The sequence below is a fragment of the Anolis sagrei genome, chromosome 2 (genome assembly GCF_037176765.1).
Source record: "Anolis sagrei isolate rAnoSag1 chromosome 2, rAnoSag1.mat, whole genome shotgun sequence".
NCBI lineage: Eukaryota > Metazoa > Chordata > Lepidosauria > Squamata > Dactyloidae > Anolis > Anolis sagrei.
The window spans coordinates 11,338,934-11,365,658 of NC_090022.1; the positions used below are offsets into that span (position 1 = coordinate 11,338,934).

General features: G+C 45.1%; 1 protein-coding gene across 1 annotated transcript; it reads right to left on the reverse strand.

Annotated features, from left to right (window-relative positions):
• Positions 1 to 1,723: 1,723 nt before the first annotated feature.
• On the reverse strand, positions 1,724 to 9,034 carry LOC132766040 (zinc finger protein 345-like). The gene is made up of 6 exons (XM_067465285.1): positions 8,676 to 9,034; positions 7,791 to 8,291; positions 6,584 to 6,710; positions 5,933 to 6,003; positions 5,315 to 5,441; positions 1,724 to 4,367 (listed from the first exon to the last, which is right to left on the reverse strand). The coding sequence occupies exons 2-6, from the start codon at positions 8,178 to 8,180 to the stop codon at positions 3,172 to 3,174; spliced, it is 1,911 nt and encodes a 636-aa protein (XP_067321386.1). The 5' UTR covers positions 8,181 to 8,291; positions 8,676 to 9,034; the 3' UTR covers positions 1,724 to 3,171.
• Positions 9,035 to 26,725: the final 17,691 nt, after the last annotated feature.

Below are 26,725 nucleotides of genomic sequence, written 5' to 3' on the forward strand. Positions count from 1 at the left end.
GCAACCCGAAAGACAGTTGCATCTTCAAGTAGGAAAATTGGGTACCACCTTAAAGTGTGGGGGGGCTAAATTAACTGATTTATGAGGCCATAAAGAAGACTCCAGCAAAGCACTCCAGCAGGGAAGCATGCGAGGAATGCGGAGGTAATTCATCAGCGTCGCAGATGGATGATGAAAGCAACAGCTCTCCTGGCGGTCAGAAAAAGTTAAATAGCCTCTGTGTATGTCTGTATACATTTGTATGTCAAAAATTGGCGTGGAATGTTTGCCATATATGTGTACACTGTAATCCGCCCCTGAGTCCCCTGCGGGGTGAGAAGGGCGGAATATAAAAGCTGCAAATAAATAAATAAATTTCTCAACCTTCCCAATGCCGCGACCCCTTAGTACAGTTCCTCATGTTGTCGTGACTCCCAAACATAACATTATTTTCCTTGCTACTTCATAACTGTAATTTTGCTACTGTTATTAATTTTAATGTAAATAACGGATATGCAGGATGTATTTCCACTCACTTAACCAAATTGGGTACAAATACCCGATTTGCCAAATTTGAATACTGATGATGTTGGGGAAGAATTGATCTTGTCATTTGGGAGTTGTAGTTGCTGGGATTTATAGTTCACCTACAATGAAAGAGCATTCTTAACTCCACCAATAATGGAATTGAACCAAACTTGGCAGACAGAACGCCCAAGTTCAACAAAAAATACTGGAAGGGTATGGTGGGCATTGACCTTGAGTTTAGGAGTTGTAGTTCTCCTACATCCAGAGAGCACTGTGGACACAAACAATGATAATCGGGACCAAACCTGGCACAAATACTCACTATGCCCAAATACGAACACCGGTGGGGATTGGGGGAAATAGACCTTGACATTTGGGAGTTGTAGTTGCTGGGATTTATAATTCATCAACAATCAAAGAGCATTCTGAACTCCACCAACGATGGGGCTGAACTAAACTTGAGAGAACTCCCATGACCAACAGAAAATACTAGGTTTGGTGGGCATTGACCTTGAGTTCTGGAGTTGTAGTTCCCCTACAAGAGAGCAACAATGATGGATCTAGACCAAACTTGGGCCAAACTTCCCACACATAACTTCCATGCCTTGAAGGGACTCGCTGGCAAAAGCCTCCCTCCGATCTCGCACGCTCTCCCTCACCCACACATGTGCAGCACACTGCCATGTGCAAAGCACACCTGCTCTCCTCTCCCCTGCTCGGAGTCTCAGAAACAGCCCTCTCCTTGGCTGGCCAATCACAGCAGAGGATTCCAGCTTGTCAATAATGTGTTTTCTGGTGGTCTTTGGCAGCCCCTCTGAAACCCCCTCGCAACCCCCACAAGGGGTCTTAACCCCCAGGTTCAGAAAGGCTGCTCTCTACCCTTAGAGACCTTCTACATTGCCGTAGAAGATCTAGCTTATCTGCTTTCAACTTGTTAATATGGCAGTTCAGACTCATTTAACTCAGTTCAAAGCAGACAGTGTGGCATTTTAGAAGGGGCCTCAGTCTCACTTCCCCGTCCGTAGTGGTCTGCCGTTAGACGATAACATCCCATTTGCATCAGCCATCAGAAGATCACATGAGATAATATAAGGGCCCCTAATGTTCCCATGAAGTACACTCTTTTCTGGGTTTCATATTCTGGTCATGTTTTTAATGCTTTTTTCTGCCACGCGTTTCCTTTATTTTCATTTCTGAGAAAAATGTCTCGAAAGAGTTGGAAAACTTGTATTTATTATACAAACATTAGGATTTTTACTCTACACAGAAACATCTGTTTCTCTACAATACAAAACCCAAGGGCTTGAATTTTGCAAAACGTATCGAATTTCTGTAGTAACCTACGGATGTGAAAGCTGGACCTTAGGAAAGGCTGAGCGAAGGAAGATCGATGCTTTTGAACTGTGGTGCTGGAGGAAAGTTCTGAGAGTGCCTTGAACTGCGAGAAGATCCAACCAGTCCATCCTCCAGGAAATAAAGCCCGACTGCTCATTGGAGGGAAGGAGACTAGAGACAAAGTTGAAGTACTTTGGCTACATCATGAGGAGACAGCAAAGCCTAGAGAAGACAATTATGCTGGGGAAAGTGGAAGGCAAAAGGAAGAGGGACCGAGCAAGGGCAAGATGGATGGATGGCATCCTTGAAGTGACTGGACTGACCTTGAAGGAGCTGGGGGTGGTGACGGCCGACAGGGAGCTCTGGCGTGGGCTGGTCCATGAGGTCACAAAGAGTCGGAGACAACTGAACGAATGAACAACAACATAGAATTTATCATAGATAATTTGATTCAAATACTCATAATAGGTTATCATAGATTCAAGTACTCATATAACACTGTACATTCCAAATTAATACAAAGGCACATGTTTTCCTATTTACTGTGGATTAGCAGAGTACCAGGAGCAAGTTAATAGCCAGTAAATTCTACCGAGAGATACAATTTGTACACATCAAGGAAAATAATAGTAGAAACATCTCTTCCTTTACTATGGGTTGTTTGGTTTTAATGTTCATTTTATATACTGTTTAATGTTGTTTTGATTTTCTTATATTGTTTTTTTTATCATTTTGTTGATATGCATTTTAATATATTATGTTTCAACTGTTCTGTTGGGCTTAGCCCCATGTAAACTGCCCCAAAATTCACAAACTGGAAATTTGCATCCAAAGAAGGAAAGGAACTGTAAACTAAGCTCAGAGGAACAGCTGATCAGAGTACATATGTTTTTTTTTCCAGAATAGGTGACATGACAATCATATTTAACTCTCTGAAGGATTGTCATAGTGAGATTGTTTCTGCTGCTCCAGAACAAGACCTCAAACTTAAAGATTCAAATGACAAGAAAGGGGACTTTACCAAGTCTTAAGCAGAACTTCTCAAACAGTCTTGTTTGAAATCAGATGTTTACACACAAAAGCTGTTTTGTAGCCTGTTTGTATTCGCTGTTGCTTGTTAACGGATAAAGTCTGAGTAAAACACTTCCTCCGGGCATTAGTATGGATTCTCTCCTGTGTGGAGTCCTTTGTGGCTCGCAAATTATGAACTGTAAGCAAAACATTTCCCACTCTCTTGACATAGATATGGCTTCCCTCCTGTGTGGGATCTCCAGTGGTCGACAAGGGGTGTATTCTGAGTAAAAAAAAAATTCTACACTCCTGACACTTTTACCCTTTCTTTCCTGTGTGAAGTTTTTTATGCCTCATCAATTGTGAACTCTGAGTAAAACACTTCCCACACTCCTGGCATTTGCATGGTTTTTCTCCTGTGTGGACTCTTTTGTGTCTCACCAAGGCTGAATTAACAGCAAAACATTTCCCACACTCCTGGCACTGGAATGGTTTCTCTCCTGTGTGGAGTTTTTTGTGCCCCACCAAGTATGAACTGCGAGCAAAACATTTCCCACACTCCTGGCATTGGTATGGCTTCTCTCCAGTGTGGACTCTATTATGGCTCACCAAGTGTGAACTGCGACCAAAACATTTCCCACACTCCTGGCATTTGTATGGCTTCTCTCCTGTGTGGAGTCTTTTGTGACTCACCAAGACTGAACTGTAAGCAAAACATTCCCCACACTCCTGGCATTTGTATGGCTTCTCTCCTGTGTGGAGTCTTTTGTGCCTCGCCAAGGTTGGACCGCGATCAAAACATTTCCCACACTCCTGGCATTTGTATGGCTTCTCTCCTGTGTGGAGTCTTTTGTGGCACACTAAGTATGAACTGTTAGCAAAACATTTCCCACACTCCTGGCATTTGTATGCCTTTTCTCCTGTGTGGACTCTTTTGTGTCTCACCAAGGCTGAATTAACAGCAAAACATTTCCCACACTCCTGGCATTGGAATGGTTTCTCTCCTGTGTGGAGTATTTTGTGCCTTACCAAGTATGAACTGCGAGCAAAACATTTCCCACACTCTTGGCATTTGTATGGTTTCTTTCCTGTATGGATACTCCAGTGTCTGAGAAGTGATGACTCCCAAGGAAAACATTTCTTACACTTCTTGCATTGGTATGGCTTCTTTCTTGTGTTGACCTTTTTGTGCCTCACCAATTGTGAACCGTCAGCAAAACTTGTCCCACACTCCTGGTTTATGAAATCCTCAGTTCCTTGAAAGATTTCTTGTTGGTTCAGATCTGGCAGTTTGTAAGCAGCAATCCATTTTGCTGATGCTTTCAATTGACAATGGCTTTTCTCAGCACTGAGTGTCTTGTGAAGTACAAGTCCCATATTTTGGGTAAAACACTGCCCACATACATTGCATTTGTAAGGCCTTTTTCTGGCAGAAGCTCCATCTTCTCTGTGGTTTTGCTGGTGTCTAGGAAGGCCCCCATTGTGTCCCAAATGTTTGGTGTTCCAGTTATCTGCTGTGAAGGAGGAGGAAAGAAACAATCAGTCCTCTGTGTGAGTAATAAGGACTCTAGGGAAGTGATGTAAGAAGGAGATTGAAATAATAGATATGGAGGAAAACAAGATATAAATGTGGTTCTCTCCCCATCCCTTTTTCAGTAAAGATGGACACTGTTTAACTGCCTAGAGCCTCTAAGTGAGAGGTGAGAAGCATATGCTCCAAAAGCTATGTTTTCCTCAGCCTAGCCTGGCTTATTTTGTCTCCTTCTGGGGGAATGTATGTCTTTTCCCTTCTCATTCAAAGGCTTGCCTTTTTCTCTAGCTAAAACTATGCCTTGCTATCACCCATTTCACAATCGTTCCCTCCTTTCTATTTCTCTCCCAAGATAGTGACTGTAAAGAAAAAGGAGAGAACAATGATGAAGGCAGAGAAGGGAACAAAAAATGAATGTCTGCAGGACTCGGCCAGATATAGTGACATCCACATAACACCGCTCTTGACATTGGTTTTGAGAGACAGGAGAGTGCCTCCAACGCATCCTGGATGGTCCATGAGATCCCTTCCAACTCAATGATTCTATGATTCTATGAATATTAAAATGCTCAACAAGTCATTACACAGACATCACACATGAAGAAAGTAAAACACAAAAGCCACAGTCCCAGCCGAGACCCCAAGAAAGTCCATAACTGAGGTTTAGGACAGGAAGGGAACTTGAATAGTTCCTAAAACATGCCACCTTGAAATAGCATATCAGCTGAGAGAAAAAAAAGGGAGATTGTTCTCTGTATCAGAAAGACTAAGGGACCCAAATATTACTAGTATGTCATATATTTCTAACATAAGCCCTGGCTTCAGGAACCTCAGTGACTGGGATGATTTAGCATATTGTTCCCATGAGGGAGCTGCTGATTGGGATGCTGCATTTTGAAATAGAAAACCCCATCAATGAGGGAGCCTTACCAAGAGAGTCCACCATCCCATGAATCTCCTCCATGATCTGCACGTGTAAGACTTTTTGACCAGGATTCAGGAGAGCCCACTCCTCCAAAGAAAAATGGACAACCACGTCCTCAAAAGCGATAGAGCCCTGGTGGAAAAAACAAACATTTCCTTCTCACATCAGGGACTTCAAGAAAAAGAATCCCTTTGAAATCATGTTTCTGTTGTTTCACAATGGCTTCAAACTACAGGAAAGGAGATTCCACCTCAACATTAGCAAGAACTTCCTGAGTGTGAGAGCTGTTCAGCAATGCACCTATAAAGCCCTAAACGTTTCAGGCCCCACCTATCTCCGCAATCGCATCTCCCTCTTTGAACCGGCGAGAACACTAAGTTCCACCAGGGAGGCTCTTCTCTCGCTTCCACCACCGTTAGAAGCCCAGTTGGTGGGGACAAGGGAGAGGCCTTCTCGGTGGTGGCCCCCTGCCTCTGGAATGCCCTCCCCAAGGAGATAAGGTTGACCCCATCCCACACTTCCTTCCGTAAGAACTTGAAGACTTGGTGGTTTCATCAGGCCTTCGATAATGACTACTCTCAAGTCTCAAGCCTTTGGTCCAACAGTTCGGACTTTCTGCTTACCTCATTCGGTTCCACTCCATCACAAAGGGGAAGACTCGACTGAGGATTCTGCAAAAACATCATTCCAGCCTCTGGGAGAGAGAGAGAGAGAGAGAGAGAGAGAGAGAGAGAGAGCAAGGGGTGGAAAGTGATCACATAAACATGTCTCAGGGACAGAATTACAGTCCTGAAAAGAAACCTATGAGGAAATGACCCTATGAAGACAGGAGAATTCTCCAGCCCAGCATTAAGTAACGTTTTGGAGTTTAGGCCATTTTATCTCAACCAGTGCTTTAAGCAGCTTGGATCAAAACTAGTACTGGGCTTGGTATTTCAATGGACTAAATGTTTTCTTTGTTGTCTGTTTGTTTCCCAGCTCAGTTTCAGCGATTCTCTTGGCTCTTGGGTCCCACCTGGGAAGACACTGAAAGACTGAATTTTCAGTCAGATCCAACTTTAGGCTAATGTACAAGTATTGCAAGAAAGAAAATTGCAAATCCCACTGAAATCACACCTTTTGAATCCAAATGCCTACCTATAGCCTCCTCTCAAGGCCAATGATCCTGGATGTGCACAATCTCAATCTCCAACTGATTAGGGATGTGCCACAATAACAACAGGGAATTCACACCCGCATAAAAGAGGAAACCATCCCAAAGAGTTCCTTCTTACCCTCCAAGGCCGCAGCCCCGTCTCCTTCCTGCTTGAACTCCTTCTGCTGGAAGCTCTGGGTGGGGCCTGGTGGGGGTTCCTCTGATTTATGGACATCTGGGTGGGCTTCCATGCAGCCATTTTGGGCCTGGAATGGGAGGATTGGAACAAGGACGCCATGATATGGTGGGTTAACCAGAGAGCCATGTGCAGCAGCTGATTGGCTGAGTGTGCTAGGAGCCAGAGTTCTGATTGGCTGCTGCCTCTGGCTTGCTGCTGAGACCTATAAAGCTATTGTCCTCCCAACCCTGCTATATGCCTGCGAGACATGGACTGTCTACAGACATCACATGCAACTCCCGGAATGATTCCACAAGTGCTGCCTCTGGAAAATCCTGCAAATCTTTTGGGAAGACAAGCGGACAAGTGTCAGCATGCTGGAAGAAGCAGAGAACACCAGCACTGAAGCAATGATCCTCCGCCATCAACTCCGTTGGACCGGCCACGTTGTCCGGATGCCCGACTACCGTCTCCCAAAGCAATTCCGAACTCAAGAATGGAAAATGGAATGTTGGTGGGCAGGAAAAGAAATGTAAAGAAGGACTCAAAGCCAACCTTAAAAACTTTGGCATAGACACTGAGAACTGGGAAGCCCTAGCCCTTGAGTGCTCCAGCAGGAGGTCAGATGTGAACAGCAGTGCTGTACAATTTGAAGAGGGCTAAAGAGAAAAACGTGCCAAGATGAAGGCGTGTCAAGCCAACCTCGACTGGGACCGCCTTCCACCTGGAAACTGATGCCCTCACTGCAGGAGAAGATGCAGGTCAAGAATAGGGGTTCCACATTCACCTACGGACCCACCACTACACTGATCTTGGAAGACAATCCTACTCGGATGAGGGCTCACCTAAGAAGTGTGGAGAGAGTTCAATATTATCACAGACATATAGAATGTTTTAAAAGAATAACCTTGAGATGGCAACTTAGTTTGAGACAAATGCCACACTTCCCCTCCCACCATTTTCAATGTGATATCTGGAGATCAACAAATTGAGCTTACAGTGGATGTGGAGGTGAGAGCAGGAGGGGCAGAGCAGGTGGGAAAAGAGGCCAAGGGAGCAGGGTCTGACTTATCTCTGTCACAGGTCCCATCTTCGTAGGAAAGCAGGATGCATGTTTAATCTATATATCAGTCTCTAGGTGAGTGAAGCCAAGAGGCAATGCTCTCACCTGTCCTTCCTGCTTCCTGTCTTCTGCCCGACTCAGGAGGAAGCCTTCCGCCAGGGCCACCGCCTGGGAAGAGGTCTCTGCCCCACACTCTCGGACCCAGCTCCCCATCTCTGGGGGCAGGATGCTCAGGAACTGCTCCAGGATCACCAGGTCCAGCATCTCCGCCTTGGAGTGTTGCTCTGGCTTCAGCCACTGGCGGCAGAGAAAGTGGAGGCGGCTGCAAACCTCTCTGGGCCCCTCGCCCTCTTGGTACGAGGACTGCCTGAAGCGCTGGCGCTCTGTGTCTGAGCTATAAAGGTCCACACTTAGGAACTTATGTGTTGTTTTTTCCCAGGATGCTCCGCTGCTCCCAGGTTCTGCTTCAGGTCCAGGTGAGTTGGGTCTCTCCATGTTGGAACCACTGTTTGGTGAAGAAGCAAACTGGACCCAAGATGCTTTCCTCCTCCTCGTTTCCCTGAACAGGCTCTACTCCAACATTCTCAGACAACAATCACTTTTCCCCTGTGAAAGAAAGGCAGAATTAGACCACCGGCTTTGGGAGGCTGTTCCTTGGAGAGTGAAATAACAAGCTCTTATTTATTGCAGAGCCAGGTAATGCTGGGCCCTCCTTCCACTGGGGCCTCTGCTTCTCCAGACCCACCTGGCCTCACCTGGCCTCCCATTGAGCTCCCCTTCAGTCCCAACCCACACTGAATCCCCCGTGATTCCTGCCACTGACGCCACATGATCCATAAACCCTTCTTGTAATGAAAACTAACGTGACGCTTGATTCAATGAAATCTCCACTCCTTCCAAGATCTTTCCAACCATCACATTGCGGTATTTGGTTTTCCAACCACAGCCCATTCACTTTGCCTGCAAGGACATGTAGGTACCCACACTCACCCCTCTGTATCCACGGATTCAGCCCCCTTCAGCTTGAAAACATTCCCTGCCTGCAAAAGCAAGCGTGGCATTTCCCTTTGTTATTTATGGTATTCCATTTCACTAGTAACAGAAATATAGCAAGTACAGATCTTCAGCCCATTGAAGGGAATCTGGGAATGAGACTCCCAGGAGGAGAGGAAGGCTGCCCAAGGAGAGGAGGAGGAGGTGGTCAAGGCAGCATGCCCTGCTCTGGAGGACTGGGCTCCTCCTCCTCCCTGGCTTCCTTCCTTCCTTTCTAGGAATCCTCCACTCCTTCCAAGATCTTTCCAACCATTACATTGAGGTATTTGTTTTTCCAACCACAGCCCATCCACTTTGCCTGCAAGGACATGTAGGTACCTGCACTCACCTCTCTCTGTATCCACGGATTCAACCCCCTTCAGCTTGAAAACATTCCCTGCCTGCAAACATAGCATTTCCCTTTGTTATGTAAGGGATTCCATTTCAGCAACTACAGATCTTCAGCCCATTGAATGGGAATGAGACTCCCAGGGGGAGAGGAAGAGGAGGCCAAGGAAGGATGGCCTGCTCTGGAGGACTGGGCTCCTCCTCCTTCCTGGCTTCCTTCCTTCCTTCCTCTCTAGGAACCCAACCTCCCTCCCCTTAACCCTTCCTTGACCCCTTCAGATGCAGGGCTGCCTCACAAGCATTCAACTATTGAGGGAAGATACATCCTGTTCAATGTCTTGATCAGAGCAGCACTGAGGGAGGCCTTGGGATAGACTAAACATCATCTTTCAATGGGAAGCTTCTCTATTATTGCCTAACTCATTCTCATCAATGTGAAGAGAGGTTTTCTTCAACGACTGGAAAGTGACATTTCACTGGCTATTTATACATGCTGCATTATCACAGGGTGTCTGCGCCCCACACCACTGGAGAAATTACACTGCTTAGCCGGTATTGCACCACCTGACATCCGCTGGGAAGTAGCAGCCAATAGTGAAAGGACCAAGGCAGAGACATCTCCAGCTCATCCCGTTTGGGTATCAGCCAGCACGTCAACGTCTTAAATCAAGACATAGTTTTCTTAGATCTACAGAGACACTCGCTGGAACACCTCAGCAAGCGAGAGTCCAAAAGTGGCAGGCCCAAACCCAGCGCCTCAATCCATGGGTGATACCAGATGAGAGACTCCCCCCTGGGCACACAGAAGACTGGGCGACTTGGAAGGCGCTGAACAGACTGCGCTCTGGCATCACAAGATGCAGAGCCAACCTTCAGAAATGGGGCTACAAAGTGGAATCCTCGGCATGCGAGTGCGGAGAAGAGCAAACCACTGACCACCTGCTGCAATGCAACCTGAGCCCTGCCACATGCACAAGGGAGGACCTTATTGCGGCAACACCAGAGGCACTCCAAGTGGCCAGATACTGGTCAAAGGACATTTAACCAACTACCAAGTTTGCAAAATCTGTGTGGTTTTTTTTGTTTTTTCCTTTTTCTTTTTAATCTGTGTGTTTGTTTTGTTCTGTTAGAATTGTAACACAATGGTATGGTTGCTGATGACACGATAAATAAATACTGGCTATTTATGTGATGAAGCCACTTCAATGGTCTCTCACCCTTCCTAATGCCGTGACTCCTTAACACAGTTCCTCATGTTGTGGTGACCCCCAAACATAACATTATTTTCCTTGCTACTTCATAACTGTAATTTTGCTACTTTTATGAATCGTAATGTCAATATCTGATACACTGCTGGATGTATTTTCATTCACTGGACCAAATTGGGCACAAATACCCGATTTGCCAAATTTGAATACTGGTGGGGTTGTGGGGGATTGAGTTTGTCACTTGGGAATTGTAGTTGCTAGTTCACCTACAATGAAATTATTATTATTTATTAACTTTATTTGTACCCCGCTAACATCTCCCAAAGGACTCGATGTGGCTTACAAAGGCTAAGGCCTCAATAAAACAACAATTTAACAAATATTTATTTATTTATTTTGGTTACTTCTACTCCGCCCTTCTCACCCCGAAGGGGACTCTGGGCGGCTTACAAAATAAGGCACAATTTGATGCCCGCATCACACAACAGTAATAAATCAAAATAGCATAAATTAACAATTAAACCACAAGTCTTGCATTACAACCATTAACCAATAAAACCAGTACAAACTAATTACTCATTGACGGTCAGCGTTCACTATCTCATAGTTCAAGTTCCAATTCCACAATTGTCAGTCCTGTCAGTCCTATTCGTCTGGTTGTCCTTATCTAGTTATCAGATTGCCCGAAGGCCTGGTCCCACAACCGCGTCTTTACCTTCCTCCTGAAGGAGAGGAAGGATGTTGATGCCCTAATTTCCCCCGGGAGTGAGTTCCACAGGTGAGCGGCCACCACCGAGAAGGCCCTGCTCCTCGTCCCCACCAACCTCACTTGTGATAGCGGTGGGGTCGAGAACAGGGCCCCCCCAGATGATCTCGAATTCCGGGGTGGGACGTAGAGGGAGATACGTTCGGACAGATACACAGGGTTTTGTAGGTCAAAACCAGCACCTTGAATTGTGCTCAGAACTGAACCAGTAGCCAGTGGAGCTGACACAGCAGGGGGTATGTCGCTCCGGTGAGCAGTCTGGCTGCTGCTCGCTGGACCAGTTGAAGTTTGCGAACAGTCTTCAAGGGCAACCCCACGTAGAGTGCGTTGCAGTAGTCTATTTGGGATGTAATAAGAGCGTACCTTGGCCAGATCAGACTTCCCAAGGTACGGGCGCAACTGGTGCACAAGTTTTAGTTGTGCAAAAGCTCTCCCGGCCACCGCTGAAACCTGGGGTTCCAGGCTCAGCGATGAGTCCAGAATCACTCCCAAGCTGCGAACCTGAGTCTTCAGGGGGAGTGTAACCCCGTCCAGCATAGGCTGTATCCCTATGCCCTGTTCGGCCTTACAACTGACCAGTAGGACCTCTGTCTTGTCTAGATTCAGTTTCAATTTGTTAGCTCTCATCCAGTCTGACACAGCAGCTAAACACCGATTCAAGGTCTGGACAGCCTCCTTGGTGACAGGTGAGAAGGACTCCACACGACAACGGCTGTGGGGCCGAACAGGTGTCACCCAGTAACACCTTCTGGGACCGTCCCTCAAGAAAGGACTGGAGCCACTGCAAAGTAGCACCCCCAAGTCCCATATCTATGAGGCGTCCCAGAAGGATACCGTGATCGACGGTATCGAAGGCCGCTGAGAGGTCCAGCAGAACTAACAGGGACACACTCCCCCTGCCCAGGTCCCGGCGAAGATCATCTACCAAGGCGACCAAGGCTGTTTCCATTCCATGTCCCGGTCTAAAGCCAGACTGTGCCAGATATAGATAATCAGTGTCTACAAGAAATCCCTGGAGTTGTGTTGCCACCACACGTTCCATGACTTTGCCCAAATAGGGGAGATTGGAAACTGGCCGATAGTTGTCTAATTGAGTGGGGTCCAGTGATGGTTTTTTCAACAGCAGTTTTATAATAGCTTGTTTTAAGCTGGCTGGAACCTTGCCCTACTGTAAGGAGGCATTAACCACCACTTTCACCCACTCTGCCAAACCCCCTCTGGCTTCTTTTATCAGGCAGGATGGACAGAGGTCTAGGATGCATGTGGTAGGTCGCACCTCTCCAAGGATCCTGTCCACATCCTCAAGCTGAACCAATTGAAATACACATAAACCAAAAGCAAATCAAAACATTAAAGCAATAACAGTAAGCAGTGAAAACAGTACACCGGAACACAATAAAAACTAGGCCGGGCCAAATGTAATGGGTACAGATTAAAAAGTGCTGAGTGAGATATAAGGATTTTTGGATAAGTACAATGTGCGGACAATCTTAACTCCATCAATAATGGAATTGAACCAAACTTGGCAGACAGAACGCCCAAGACCAACAAAAAATCCTGAAAGGGTTTGGTGGGCAATTACCTTGAGTTTAGGAGTTGTAGTTCTCCTACATCCAGAGAACACTGTGGACGCAAACAATGATGGATCGGGACCAAACCTGGCACAAATACCCAATATGCCCAGATACAAACACTGGTGGGGATTGGGGGGAACAGACCTTGACATTTAGGAGTTGTAGTTGCAGGGATTTATAGTTCACCTACAATCAAAGAGCATTCTGAACTCCACAAATGATGGGATTGAACTAAATTTGACAGAATTCCCATGACCAACAGAAAATACTGGAAGTGTTTGGTGGGCATTGACCTTGAGTTCTGGAGTTGTAGTTCCCCTACATTCAGAGAGCAACAATGGAGGATCTAGACCAAACTTGGGCCAGACTTCCCACACAGAACTCCCATGTCTTGAAGGGACCCACTGGCACAAGCCTCTCTCCAATCTCGCTTGCTCTCCCTCACCCACACATGCGCACCACGCTGCCATGTGCCAAGCACGCCTGCTCTCCCCTCCCCTGCTGGGAGTCTCAAAAACAGCCCTCCCCTTGGCTGGCCAATCACAGCAGAGGAGAGCTTTTGGTGGGAGGATTCGCTGCCAGTTTCTAAAAAGGAAGAGAAGGACAAGCGGAGAGATCTTGAGTCTTCTCCACGAAAGGGGTTCCCAAGACCATCAGAAATCATTTATTTTCTGGTGGCGTTTGGCAATCCCTCTGAAATCACCTCACAACCCCCACAGGGGTCCCGACCCCCAAGTTGTAAATGCTGCTCTATGGCCTCAGAGGCCTTCTACATTGCCATATTATATCTAGATTATTTGCTTTGAACTTGATAATATGGCAGTGCAGACTCCTATAACTCAGTTCAAAGCAGATAAAGTGGCATTTTAGAAGGGGCCTCAGTCTCACTTCTCCGTCTGTAGTGGTCTGCCAGTAGACGATAACATCACATTGCATCAGCCATCGGATGATCACATGAGATAATATAAGGGCCCCTAATGTTCCCATGAAGTACACTCTTTTCTAGATTTCATGTTCTGGTCATGTTTTTAATTTTTTCCTCTGACAGACGTTTCCTTTATTTCTGTTTTTGAGTAAATGTCTCTATGCCACGAACTAGTTGGAAATCTTGTATTTATTATACAAACATTAGGATTGTTAATCTACACAGAAACATTTGTTCCCCTACAATACAAAACCCAAGGGCTTGAATTTTGTAAAAATATATCAAATTTTTCATAGATTTGCTGTATTTGAATCAGTATTTGAATCAGTATTTGATTCAAATACTCATAATACGTTATCAAAGATTGAAATACTCCCAATACAGTGTAAATTTGAAAAGAACAACAAGGCTCATGTATTTCTATTTATTGTGGCTCAGCAGTGTGCCAGGAGCATGAAAACAGCCGGTAAATTCTATTCAGAGATACAATCTGACATCAAGAGAAATAATAGTGGAAACATCTTTTCCTTTGGCTTGTCCTCAACAAACACCTGTGTGGAGTCTTTTGTGGCTCACTAATTGTGAACTGTCAGCAAAACATTTTCCACGCTCCTGCTATTGGTATGGCTTCCTTCTTGTGTGGGATCTCCAGTGGTCTATAAAGGGTGTATTCTGAGTAAAACATTACCCACACTCCTGGCACTTTTACCCATTCTTTCCTGTGTGAAGTTTGTTATGCGTCATCAATTGTGAACTCTGAGTAAAACATTTCCCACACACCTGACATTGGTATGGCTTCTCTCCTGTGTGGAGTCTTTTGTGGCTCGCCAAGTCTGAACGTTGAGTAAAACATTTCCCACATTCCTGGCATTGGTACGGCTTCTCTCCTGTGTGGAGTCTTTTGTGGCACACTAAGTATGAACTGTGAGCAAAACATTTCCCACACTCCTGGCATTTGTATGGCTTTTCTCCTGTGTGGACTCTTTTGTGCCTCACTAGGTCTGAACTGTAAGCAAAACATTTCCCACACTCCTGGCAATGGTATGGCTTCTCTCCTGTGTGGACTCTTTTGTGCCGCTCTAACTCTGAACTGTAAGGAAAACATTTCCCACACTCCTGGCATTGGTATGCCGTCTCTCCTGTGTGGAGTTTATTGTGGCTCATCAATTGTGAACTGTAAGCAAAACATTTCCCACACTCCTGGCATTTGTATGGCTTCTCTCCTGTGTGGAGTCTTTTGTGCCTCACCAAGGCTGAACTGTCAGCAAAACACTTCCCACACTCCTGGCATCGATATGGCTTCTCTCCTGTGTGGAGTTTTTTGTGGCTGAGCAAGTATGAACTGCGAGCAAAACATTTCCCACACTCCTGGCATTGGTATGGCTTCTCTCCTGTGTGGAGTATTTTGTGCTTTGACAAGTCTGAACTGCGTGCAAAGCATTTCCCACACTCCTGGCACTGGTATTGTTTCTTTCCTGTATGGATACTTAAGTGTCTGAGAACTGATGACTCCCAAGGAAAACATTTATTACACTCCTTGCATTGGTATGGCTTCTCTCCTGTGTAGAGTTTTTTGTGGCTCACCAACTGTGAACTGTAAGCAAAACATTTCCCACATTCCTGGGTTATGACATTTTCAGTTCCTTGAAAGATTTCTTCTTGACTCAGATCTGACAGTTTGTAATCAGCGACATATTTTGCTGGTACTTCCAACTGACAATGGCTTTTCCCAGCACTGAGTGTCTTGTGAAGTATAAGTCCCATATTTTGCGTAAAACACTGTCCGCATACATTGCATTTATAAGGCCATTCTCTGGCAGAAGCTCCATCTTCTCTCTGGCTTTGCTGGTGTCTAGGAAGACCCCCATTGTGTCCCAAATGTTTGGTGTTCCAGCTATCTCCTGTGAAGTAGGACAGAAACAATCATTCCTCTGTGTGAGGATAAGTGGTGTAAGAAGGAGATTGCAATAATCCTTTATACAACATAGATATGGAAAAAAGAAGATATAAATGCTGTCCTCTCCCCACCCCTTGTTCAATAAAGATGGATACTGTTTAACTGCTTGTATGGGAGAGTTGAGTAACATATGCTCCAAAAGCTATTTTCCTCAGCCTAGCCTGGCTTTTTATTCTGTCTCCTTTTTCTGGGGGAATGGATGCCTTTCCCCTTCACATTCAAAGGCTTGCCTTTTTCTCTAGCTAAAACATTGCCTTGCTATCACCCATTTCACAATCGTTCCCTCCTTTTTATTTCTCTCCCAAGATAGTGACTGTAAAGAAAAAGAGGAGAACAAAGATGAAGGCAGAGAAGGGAATGAAAAAAGAATGTCTGCAGGACTCGGCCAGATATAGTGTCATCCATGTAGCACCGCTCTTGACATCGGTTTTGAGAGACAGGAGAGTGCCTCCAAACCATCCTGGATGACCCACAAGGTCTCTTCCAATTGATTCTATGATTCTGTGAATATTAAAATGTCCAACAGATCATCACACAGACATCAACCATGAAGAAAGTAAAACATGAAAGCCATATCCCACCTGAGGGCCTAAGAAAGTTCAAAAAGTAGGTTTCAATCAAGAGAAGAAGCTGTAATGGTTTCTAAGACATGCCACTTTGAAATAGCAAATCAGCTGAGAGAAAAAGAATGGAGATTGTCCTCTGTATCAGAAAGACTAAGGGACCCATATATTACCAATATGTCATGTAAGCCCTGTCTTGAGGACTCTTAGTGACTCGGATGACTTAGGATACTGCTCACACTAAGGAATTGCTGACCAGGATCCTGCACTTTGAAATAGAAATCCTTACCAAGAGAGTCCACAATCCCATGAATCTCCTCCATGATCTGCATGTGCAAAGCTTTCTGACCAGGATTCAGGAGAACCCACTCCTCCAAAGAGAAATGGACAGCCACGTCTTCAAAGGCGATTGGGCCCTGGTGGAAAAAGAACACATTTCCTTCTCACGTAAGGGACTTCAAGAAAAGGAATTACAGGAATCTCTTTGAAATGATTTACGTTTCTGTTGGTTCAATCTTTTCTGTTTCACAATGTTTCCTGTTCAGGATCTTTATTAATGACTTAGACCAGGGGTCCTCAAACTAAAGCCTAAAGTCATTTACCCGACCCACACTCAGGGTCAACCTAAGTCTGAAACGTGAAAGCACACAACAACAACAATCCTATCTCAGCAGCAAAAAGCAGGCCCACACTTCTCATAATAATAATAATAAGTTTATATTTGTTAAATTTGTTCTTTTTAATCATTGTATTGCTTTTAAGTGTTTTTTGCACTACAAATAAGATATGTGCAATCTGCACAGGAATTCATTCATGCTTTTTTCAAATTATGGCCCTCCAACAGTTTGAGGCACTGTGACCTGGTCCTCTGTTTAAAAAGTTTGAGGATCCCTGACTTAGACGAAGGGTTAGAAGGCAGGATCATCAAGTTTGCAAACGACACCAAATTGGGAGGGAGAGTCAATACTCCAGAGGACAGGAGCAGGAATCAAAATGATCTTAACAGATTAGAGAGAAGGGCCAAAACTAACAAAATTAAGTTCAACAGGGACAAATGCAAGATACTCAGCTTAGGCGGAAAAAATGAAATGCAAAAATACAGAATGGGGAACAATGCCTGGCTCGAGAGCAGGACGTGTGAAAAAGATCTTGGGGTCCTCGTGGACAACAAGTTAAACATGAGCCAACAATGTGATGTGGCGGCAAAAAAAGCCAATGGGATTTTGGCCTGCATCAATAGGAGCATAGTGTCTACATCCAGGGAAGTCATGCTACCTATGCTCTATTCTGCCTTGGTTAGACCACACCTGGAATCATACCTTATCCAATTCTGGGCACCACAATTGAAGAAAGATATTGACAAGCTGGAATGTGTCCACAGGAGGGCGATTAAAATGATCAAGGGTCTGGAGAAGAAGCCCTTAAAGAGCTGGGCATGTTTAGCCTGAAGAAGAGAAGGCTGAGAGGAGACATGACAGCCAAGTTTGTTTTCTGCTGCCCTGGAGACTAGGACACAGAACAATGGCTTCAAACTACAAGAAAGGAGATTCCAACTGAACATTAGGAAGAACTTCCTGACTGTGAGAGCCGTTCAGCAGTGGAACTCTCTGCCCTGGAGTGTGGTGGAGGCTCCTTCTTTGGAAGCTTTTAGACAGAGGCTGGATGGCCATCTGTCGGGGGTGTTTTAAATTCGATTTTCCTGCTTCTTGGCAGGGGGTTGGATTGGATGGCCCATGAGGTCTCTTCCAACTCTAGGATTCTATGATTCTATGGCTTCAAACTCCAGGAAAGGATATTCCACCTGAACATTATCAAGAACTTCCTAACTGTGAGAGCCATTCAGCATTGGAACTCTCTGCCCTGGAGTGTGGTGGAGGCTCCTTCTTTGGCAGCTTTCAAACAGAAGCTGGATGGCCATCTGTTGGGAGTGCTTTGAATGTAATTTTCCTGTTTCTTGGCAGGTGGTTGGACTGGATGACCCACAACGTCTCTTCCAACTCTAGGATTCTGATTGAGCCTGGAACCAATGACCCCAGGCAGCTCCAGTCCTCCTCTCCCAGGAATTCTTTTGCTTACCTGATTTAGTTCCGCTCCATCACAAAGGGGAAGAACCGACTGTGGATTCAGCAACAACATCATTCCAGCCCCTGGGAGTGAGGGAGAGCAAGGTGTGGAAAGCTGAACACACAAACATGTCTCAGAGGTGACAATTACAGTCCTGAAAAGAAACCTATGTGGAAAGGAATGACCCTATGAAGATGGGAGCATTCAACAGCACAGGAATATGTAAAGTTTTGGAGTTTAGGCCATTTAATCTCAAGTAGTGCTTTAAGTAGCTTGGATTGAAACTAGTGCTGGCCTTGGTATTTCAATATCTAAAATTATTCTTTCTTGTCTGTTGGCCTTCCAGCTCAGTTTCAGGGTTCATCTTGGCTTTGGGTCCCACCTAGGAAGGCACTCAAAGACTGAATTTTCAGTCAGATCCAACTTTAGGCTAATGTACAAGTATTGCAAGAAAAAAAAAGCAAATCCCACTGAAATCACATCTTTTGAAACCAAATGCCTATATATATACCCATCTCAAGGCCAATGATCCTGGATGTGCACAATCTCAATCTCCAACTGACTGGGGATGTGCCACAATCCCTCTAAAGGGGAATTCACACCAGCATAAAAGAGGAAAACACCCCAAAGGGTCCTTCTTACCCTCCAAGGCCGCAGCCCCGTCTCCTTCCTGCTTGATCTCCTTCTGCTGGAGGCTCTGGGTGGGGCCTGGTGGGGGTTCCTCTGGTTCAGGGACATCTGGGTGGGCTTCCATGCAGCCATTTTGGGACTGGAATGAAAGGATTGGAAAAAGGACTCCATGATATGGTGGGTTAACCGGAGAGGCATGTGGCTGAGTGTGCCAGGAGCCAGAGTTCTGATTGGCTACTGCCTCTGGCTTGCTGCTGTGACCAAGAGTTCCAACTGCCATTCTCACTTTGGACAGCAAAGGGATTGCTGGCTGCCAACTGTCTTGAAGACTGATCAGTTTATGGCATCATGAGGCATATTTTAAAGACGATTTGAAAAGGACCATTTCATTTCTCTGTTCTCTGCCTGAACTCAGAGTAACTGTTGTATAGATTGTTGTACTGCTTGAACTTCTGAATTGAAGTAGAGATACTGTGACTTGTTACATAAGCCTGAGTGATATTTTTGTTATACACAAGCCTGAGTTAAATTTTTCTTATACTACAGGGGTTGTGGTTTTAAAAAGGGAATTTTCAGAGATATTCCCAGTGCCTTTATGTCCCGATTTACTGCCATATTGGCCTATTTCTGCAGTAGGCCTATATTTACAGAAAATGCTGATTGTTTGAGAAATCAGTCCTCCAGAAAAGAAGTTACTATTCAAGGATAACAGGACATTTGGACAAAACCAGCTAGCTGGTATCTAGTTAGAGCCCCCAAGTTTCCCAGCCGCTCTGAAGCCATGTTTCCAACAGACTAACAGATAAGATACAGTCATGGTCAGAGAACAATGGACTATAGTTATGTTATAGTTGTGCCATTGTTGGGATCCCATGTGTGCTGTAATGTCAATCAAAATCATGAACAGCAAATGAACAACTGTATGGCTCGCTTAGATCAATGAAATGATTTATCTTTGGGAACCAATGAAAATGTATATTCCATTTACTATAGAAGCTCTGCAGCCCCATTGGGGGTTGCGACAAACCCTTTGATTGCATCCCTGTATGCTTGTTTGTCGTTATTGCTATGGCCACGCAATAAATAGTTTTTTTGCCATTTAAAAGATTCAACTTTCATGGTGTCCATCCTTGCCCTCCCTATAGCAAAGGGGGCTCTTGCTTTTTGGGAAATATTTTGGTTTCATTTTCCCTACAATACTGCAGGGTATATCTTGGTGTAAATACTGTGGTAAAGCTTCTGCTTATGTTTATTTACATTTACCAACTCTCACATGGAAGAACATAGAGTATTGTAGAAGTAGTATGGAGAGAGTTCAAAGATTTCACAGATCTATAAAATAACCCTGAGATGGTAACCTACTTTGAAACAAATGCCACACTTTCCCTCCCATCATTTTCAATGTTATATCTGGAGATCAACAAATGTTATATCAATGTTATATCTGGAGATCAACAACTGAGCTTACTGAGCTTAAGCCCCCACCTTAGTAGCCTTCAAGAAAAATGTGAAACCTTGGCTCTTCCGATGTGCCTTTGGAGAGTGACCATTTATCCCATTTCTGTTTGCTCCATCTACATCTTTGTGACCGTATCTCTCTCCATGTACCAACCTGGGCCCTTCGATCTTCAGGGGAGGCCCTCCTTTCACCCCTACCAATCTCACAAGCTTGTCTTGTGGGCACAAGGGAGAGAGCCTTCTCCTCTGTGGCCCCCCGACTCTGGAACTCCTTACCTGGAGAGATCAGGAATGCCCCTTCACTAGAAACGTTCAAAAAGAACCTTAAAGCCTGGCTCTTCTGCTGCACCTTTGGCGAGTAGGTGTACAACATGATATTATTGCTCCCCTCAACGCTTCTGCCACTGGAGTACCTGCCTTCCAAATGGTAAGTTTACTTTCACAATTGTTTGTTTTTATGAGCTCCCTGCAAACAACCTGCTATTTTTATCTCATTAGAGTCTTTTAATTGTTTTATCCTGTACATGTGACCCGCCCACTGTTATCGTGACTGTGTTTACTGGATTTTATTTTTTCTTTCTATGTAATTTTGATGATATTGTTTGTTGTCTATATTTTTGGTTTTATTCTGCTGTAATATGTTGTCCGGGCTTGGCCCCATGTAAGCCGCTCCGAGTCCCCACTGGGGAAATGGTGGCAGGGTATAAATAAAGATGATGATGACAATTATTATTATTATTATTACAGTGTTGCCCCTATGATGCACTTTCCCCTGTCCTAAACTAAAAGCCTAATCCCACTGTTCATCCTTTTAGGGTTCCTCTCAATTACACTTTTTCTATTCCTACCTCATTCAGGGTTTTATCATTTTACCTCGACCATTTGGCCTGCCTATTGTGTTCAAGTGTATATTATGTCAATTTGCTTTATTTATTTTATTTTGCCACTATATGTATTTTATTCTGATGTAATTTTTGTTGCCTGCATTTTGTATTTTATTTTGCTGTATTGTATCTTTGGGCTTGCACTCATGTTAGCTGCCCGAGTCCCCTTCGGGGAGATGGTAGCAGGGTATAAAGATTATTATCATCATCATCATCATATGGAGGTGAGAGCAGGAGGGGCAGAGCAGGTGGGAAAAGAGGTCGAGGGAGCAGAAACCGGCTTCTCCCTCACATCGGCCCCATCTTGGAAGGAAGGCAGGATATATGTTCAATCTCTCCATCAGTCCCAAGGTGAGTGAAGCCAAGAGGAAATGCTCTCACCTGTCCGTCCTGCTTCTCGTCCTCTGCCCGACTCAGGAGGAAGCCTTCCGCCAGGGCCACCGCCTGGGAAGATGTCTCTGCCCCACACTCTCGGACCCAGCTCCCCATCTCTGGGGGCAGGATGCTCAGGAACTGCTCCAGGATCACCAGGTCCAGCATCTCCGCCTTGGTGTGTTGCTCTGGCTTCAGCCACCGGCGGCAGAGATCATGGAGGCGGCTGCAAATTTCTCTGGGTCTCTCCATATTGGAACTACTGTTTGGTGAAGAAGCAAACTGGACCCAAGATGCTTTTCCTCCCTCTTCTCTCAAGGGAAAGAAATCCCTGAACAGGCTCTCCTCCAAAATTCTCAGCTAACAATCACATTTCCTCTGTGAAAGAAAGACAGCATTAGACAACAGGCTTCAGGAGACTTTTTATTTGAGAGTTTAAAAAAAGCCCTTTTATTGATTTCAGAGCCAGACAATGCTTGGCCCTCCTTTCACCTGGCGCTCTGTTTCTCCAGCCTCCAGACCTGTGGTTCTCAACCACACACCACATGATCCATAAACCTTTCTTGTAACGAAAACTAACTTGACGCTTGATTCAATGAAATCTCCACTCCCTCCAAGATCTTTCCAACCATTACATTATGGTATTTGGTTTTTCGACCACAGCCCGTTCACTTTGCCTGTATGTACATGTACATATCTACACTCACCCCTCTGTATCCACAGATTCAACCCCATACAGCTTGAAAACATTCCCTGCCTGCAAAATCAAGCGTAGCATCTACCTTTGTTACTTAAGGGATTCTATTTCACTACCAACAGGACAACAGCAACTACAGATCCCCAACCCTTTGAAGCCGGTCTTGGAATGAGACTCCCAGGAAGAGAGGAAGGCTGCCCAAGCAGAGGAAGAGGAGGAAGTCAAGGAAGGATGGCCTGCTCTGGAGGACTGGGCTCCTCCTCCCTGGCTTCCTTCCTTTCTAGGAATCCAACCTCCCTCCCCTTAACCCTTCCTTGACCCCTTCAGATGTAGGGCTGCCTCACTACCATTCAACTATTGAGGGAAGATACATCCTGTTCAATGTTTTGATCAGAGCAGCACTGTGGGAGGCCTTGGGACAGCCTGAATGTCTTCTTTCAATGGGAAGCTTCTCTATTATCATCCAACTAATTCTCATTAATGTGAAGAGAGGTATTCTCCAGCGACTGGAAAGTGACATTTCACTGGCTATTTATGTGATGAAGCCACTTCAATGGTCTAGAGCAGCGTTTCTCACTCTTCCTAATGCCGCGACCCCTTAGTACAGTTCCTCATGTTGTGGTGACCCCCAACCATAACATTATTTTTGTTGCTACTTCAGAACTGTAATTTTCCTACTGTTGTGAATCATAATGTAAATGTCTGAGATGCAGGATGTATTTGCATTCAATGGGCCAAATGTGGCACAAATACCCAATACACCGGAGTTTGAATACAGGTGGGGTTGGGGGGAAGGGGTTGAATTTGTCATTTGGGGATTGTAGTTGCTGGGATTTATAGTTCACCTACAATCAAAGAATATTCTGAATTTCACCAGCAATGGGATTGAACCAAACTTGGCAGACAGCAACAGAAAATACTGCAAGAGTTTTGTGGGCATTGACCTTGGGTTTTGGAGTTGAGGTTCACCTACATCCAGAGCCCACTGTGGACTCAAAACGGTAAAGGTAAAGGTAGTCCCCTGACATTAAGTCCAGCCATGTCTGACTCTGGGGTGTGGTGCTCATCTCCATTTCTAAGCCGAAGAGCCAGCGTTGTCCGTAGACACCTCCAAGGTCATGTGGCCGGCATGACTGCATGACGTGCATGACTGCATGGAGTGGACTCAAACAAGGATGGATTTAGACCAAATTTGGCAGGTAAAAGGTAAAGGTTTTCCCCTGACATTAAGTCCAGTTGTATCTGACTCTGAGGGTTGGTGGTCATCTCCATTTCTAAGCCGAAGAGCCGGTGTTGTCTGTAGGCACCGCCAAGGTCAATGTGGCCAGCATGACTGCATGGAGTGCCATAACCTTCCCACCAAAGCAGTACCTGTTGATCTACTCATATTTGCATGTTTTTGAACTGCTAAGTTGGCAGAAGCTGGGGCTAACAGCGGAAGCTCACATCGTTGCCTGGATTCGAAGCTGCGACCTTGTGGTCAACAAGTTCAGCAGCTCAGTGGTTTAACCCACTGTGCCACCGGGGGCTCCAAACTTGGCATGCGTACTCAATATGCCCAAATGTGAACACTGGTGCAGCTTGGTACCTTCTTACCCTCCAAGGCCGCAGCCCCAGCTCCTTCCTGCTTGAGCTCCTTCTGCTGGAGGTTCTGGGTTGCTTTGATTTTCTTATATTGTTTTTTGTTATCATTTTGATGATATGCATTTTAATATATTATGTTTAACTGTTCTGTTGGGCTTGGCCACATGTAAACAGCCCCAAAATTCACAAACTGGAAATTTGCATCCAAAGAAGTAAAGGAACTGGAAACTAAGCTCAGAGGAATAGCTGATCGAAGTACATATGTTTTTTTTCCAGAATAGGTGACATGACAATCATATTTAATTCTCTGAAGGATTGTCATAGGAAGCTTGTTTCTGCTGCTCCAGAACAAGGTCTCAAACAAATGACAAAAAAGGGGACTTTACCAAATCTTAAGCAGAATTTCTCAAACAGTCCTGTTTGAAATCAGATGTTTACCCACAAAGGAAGTGTTTTAGCATGTTTGTATTCACCGTTGCTTGTTGATGGATGAAGTCTGAGTAAAACACTTCCCACACTCCTGGGATTGGCATGGCTTCTCTCCTGTGTGGAGTCTTTTGTGGCTCACCAATTGTGGACTGTAAGCAAAACATTTCCAGCACTCCAGGCACTTTTACCCTTTCTTTCCTGTGTGAAATTTTAAATGCCTCACCAGGTGAGAACTGTCAGCAAAACTTTTCCCACACACTTGGCATTGGTATGGCTTCTCTCCTCTGTGGAGCCTTTTGTGCCTCACCAAGTCTGAGCTGTGAGCAAAACATTTCCCACACTCCTGGCATTGGTATGGCTTCCTTCCTGTGTAGACTCTTTTGTGGCTCACCAAGGCTGAACTGGAAGCAAAATATTTCCCACACTCCTGGCACTGGTATTGCTTCTCTCCTGTGTGGAGTCTTTTGTGGCTCACCAAGTGTGAACTGTGAGCAAAACCTTTCCCACACTCCTGGCATCTGTATATCTTGTCACCTGTGTGGAGTCTTTTGTGCTTCACCAAGGCAGAACTCTCAGCAAACACTTCTCACACTCCGGCATTTGTATTACTTCTCTCCTGTGTGGAGTCTTTTGTGCTTCATCAAGGCTGAACTGTAAGCAAAACATCTCCCACACTCCTGGCACTGGTATGGCTTCTCTCCTGTGTGGCATCTTTTGTGGCTCACCAATTGTGAACTGTAAGTGAAACATTTCCTACATTCCTTGCATTGGAGTTTTTTGTGCCTCACCAATTTTGAACTGACCCCAGCACTGAGTGTCTTGTGAAGTGTAAGTCCCATAATTTGTGTAAAGCATTGCCCACACACATTGCATTTGTAGGGCCTTTCTCTGGCAGAACCTCCATCTTCTCAGTGGCTTTGCTGGCATCGAGGAAGGCCCCCATTGTGGCCCAAATGCTTCCTGTGTTTGGTGTTCGTTATCTGCTGTGAAAAAGGACAAAAACCGTCATTCCTCTGTGTGAGTGATAAGGACTCTAGAGAAATGGTATAAGAAGGAGATTGAAATCCTTAAAACAACATAGAAATGGAAGAAGATATACATTCTGCCTTCTCCCCACCCCTTGTTCAGCAAAGATGTGCACTGTATGACTGCCTGGAGCCTCTAAGTTGTTGTTTATTTGTGCAGTCGCTTCCGACTCTTTTTGACCTCATGGACCAGCCTACGCCAGAGCTCCCTATCAGCTGTGGCCACCCCCAGTTCCTTTAAAGCCCCAGCAGTCACTTCTAGGATAACTTCCATCCATCTTGACCTTGGTTGGCCCCTCTAAGGGAGAGATGAATAACATATGCTTCAGAGGCCACCTGTTCCTCAGCGCAGCCTGGCTTTTTATTCTGTCTCCTTCTTTCTAGGGGAATGGATGTGTTTTCCCTTCACATTCAAAGGCTTTCCTTTCTCTCTAGCTAAAACTTTATCTTGCTACCACCCATTTCACAATCGCTCCCTCCTATTTATTTCTCTCCCCAACCTCCAATTCTCTCTTCCCATGTTCACTTAAGGTTGGATTTTTCTGCTCCAAGGTCCCGTATCTAATTTCAGAGTTCTGCAGAGAGTTACGGTTTTGCCTGACAAGGCTGGAAAGATACAAGATTGTGACTGTAAAGAAAAAGAGGGGAACAATAATGAAGGCAGAGAAGGGAACAAAAAAAAAGGTATATCTGCAGGATTCAGCCAGATATAGTGATACCCACGTAACACCACACTTGATATCAGTTGGATATTGCCTCCTAACTATCCCATTGTATGAGGAGTGAGAAGACTGTGCACCAGAGGTCAGAGCTGCTGATAAATCCAAATGCCGCAATAACAGAGTCTTCCTGGAAATACCATTCTGTGGACAGTCCCTTTGTTCAGTCAATTGCTCTGGTTTCAATACCTGTGTAATTCCACATGGTTTTTACAGGGCAGCTGCAACGTCTTCACATATGAGAATGTAGGAAAGTGGCAGTGGATATATCAGCTATTTCCTAACCTTTAGATTGGAATAAATATACAGAGTATTTCAAAAAGATGGACTCAATTTGAAATAGATAGATTTCTGCAATTGTGAATCTACCATGAATTACACTCTCACCACTTGAAAGAGAGGGGCATAGAGTTTCATTACTGCTATATGCCTCTCCAAGTGGACAAAAAATTCCCGAACTCCAAACATTCACAAGCACAGAACATAGAATGCATTATGTTGCAGGTCACCATCTTGTGAAAGACTGAGGCAGGAGCTGTTTGTGTGCTGGGAGAGGCAGCGTAGAAAGAGAGCTTAGCTTCAGATATGCAGGATGCCTGGTTGGGAAGAAAAACAAGGTTGAATAACTCGCTGATAACAAGATGTATAGCCATGTCTTTGTATCTGAAGCCACAGGAAGGTTGTTCTTTTCATGATCCATTCTCTGGCCACTCTCTCCAGCCAATCTGCTCCCTCTCCCACACTCTTGGGGGGGGGGGGGAGGAGACACACAGACACACACACACAGAGAATGTTCTGACCAGCC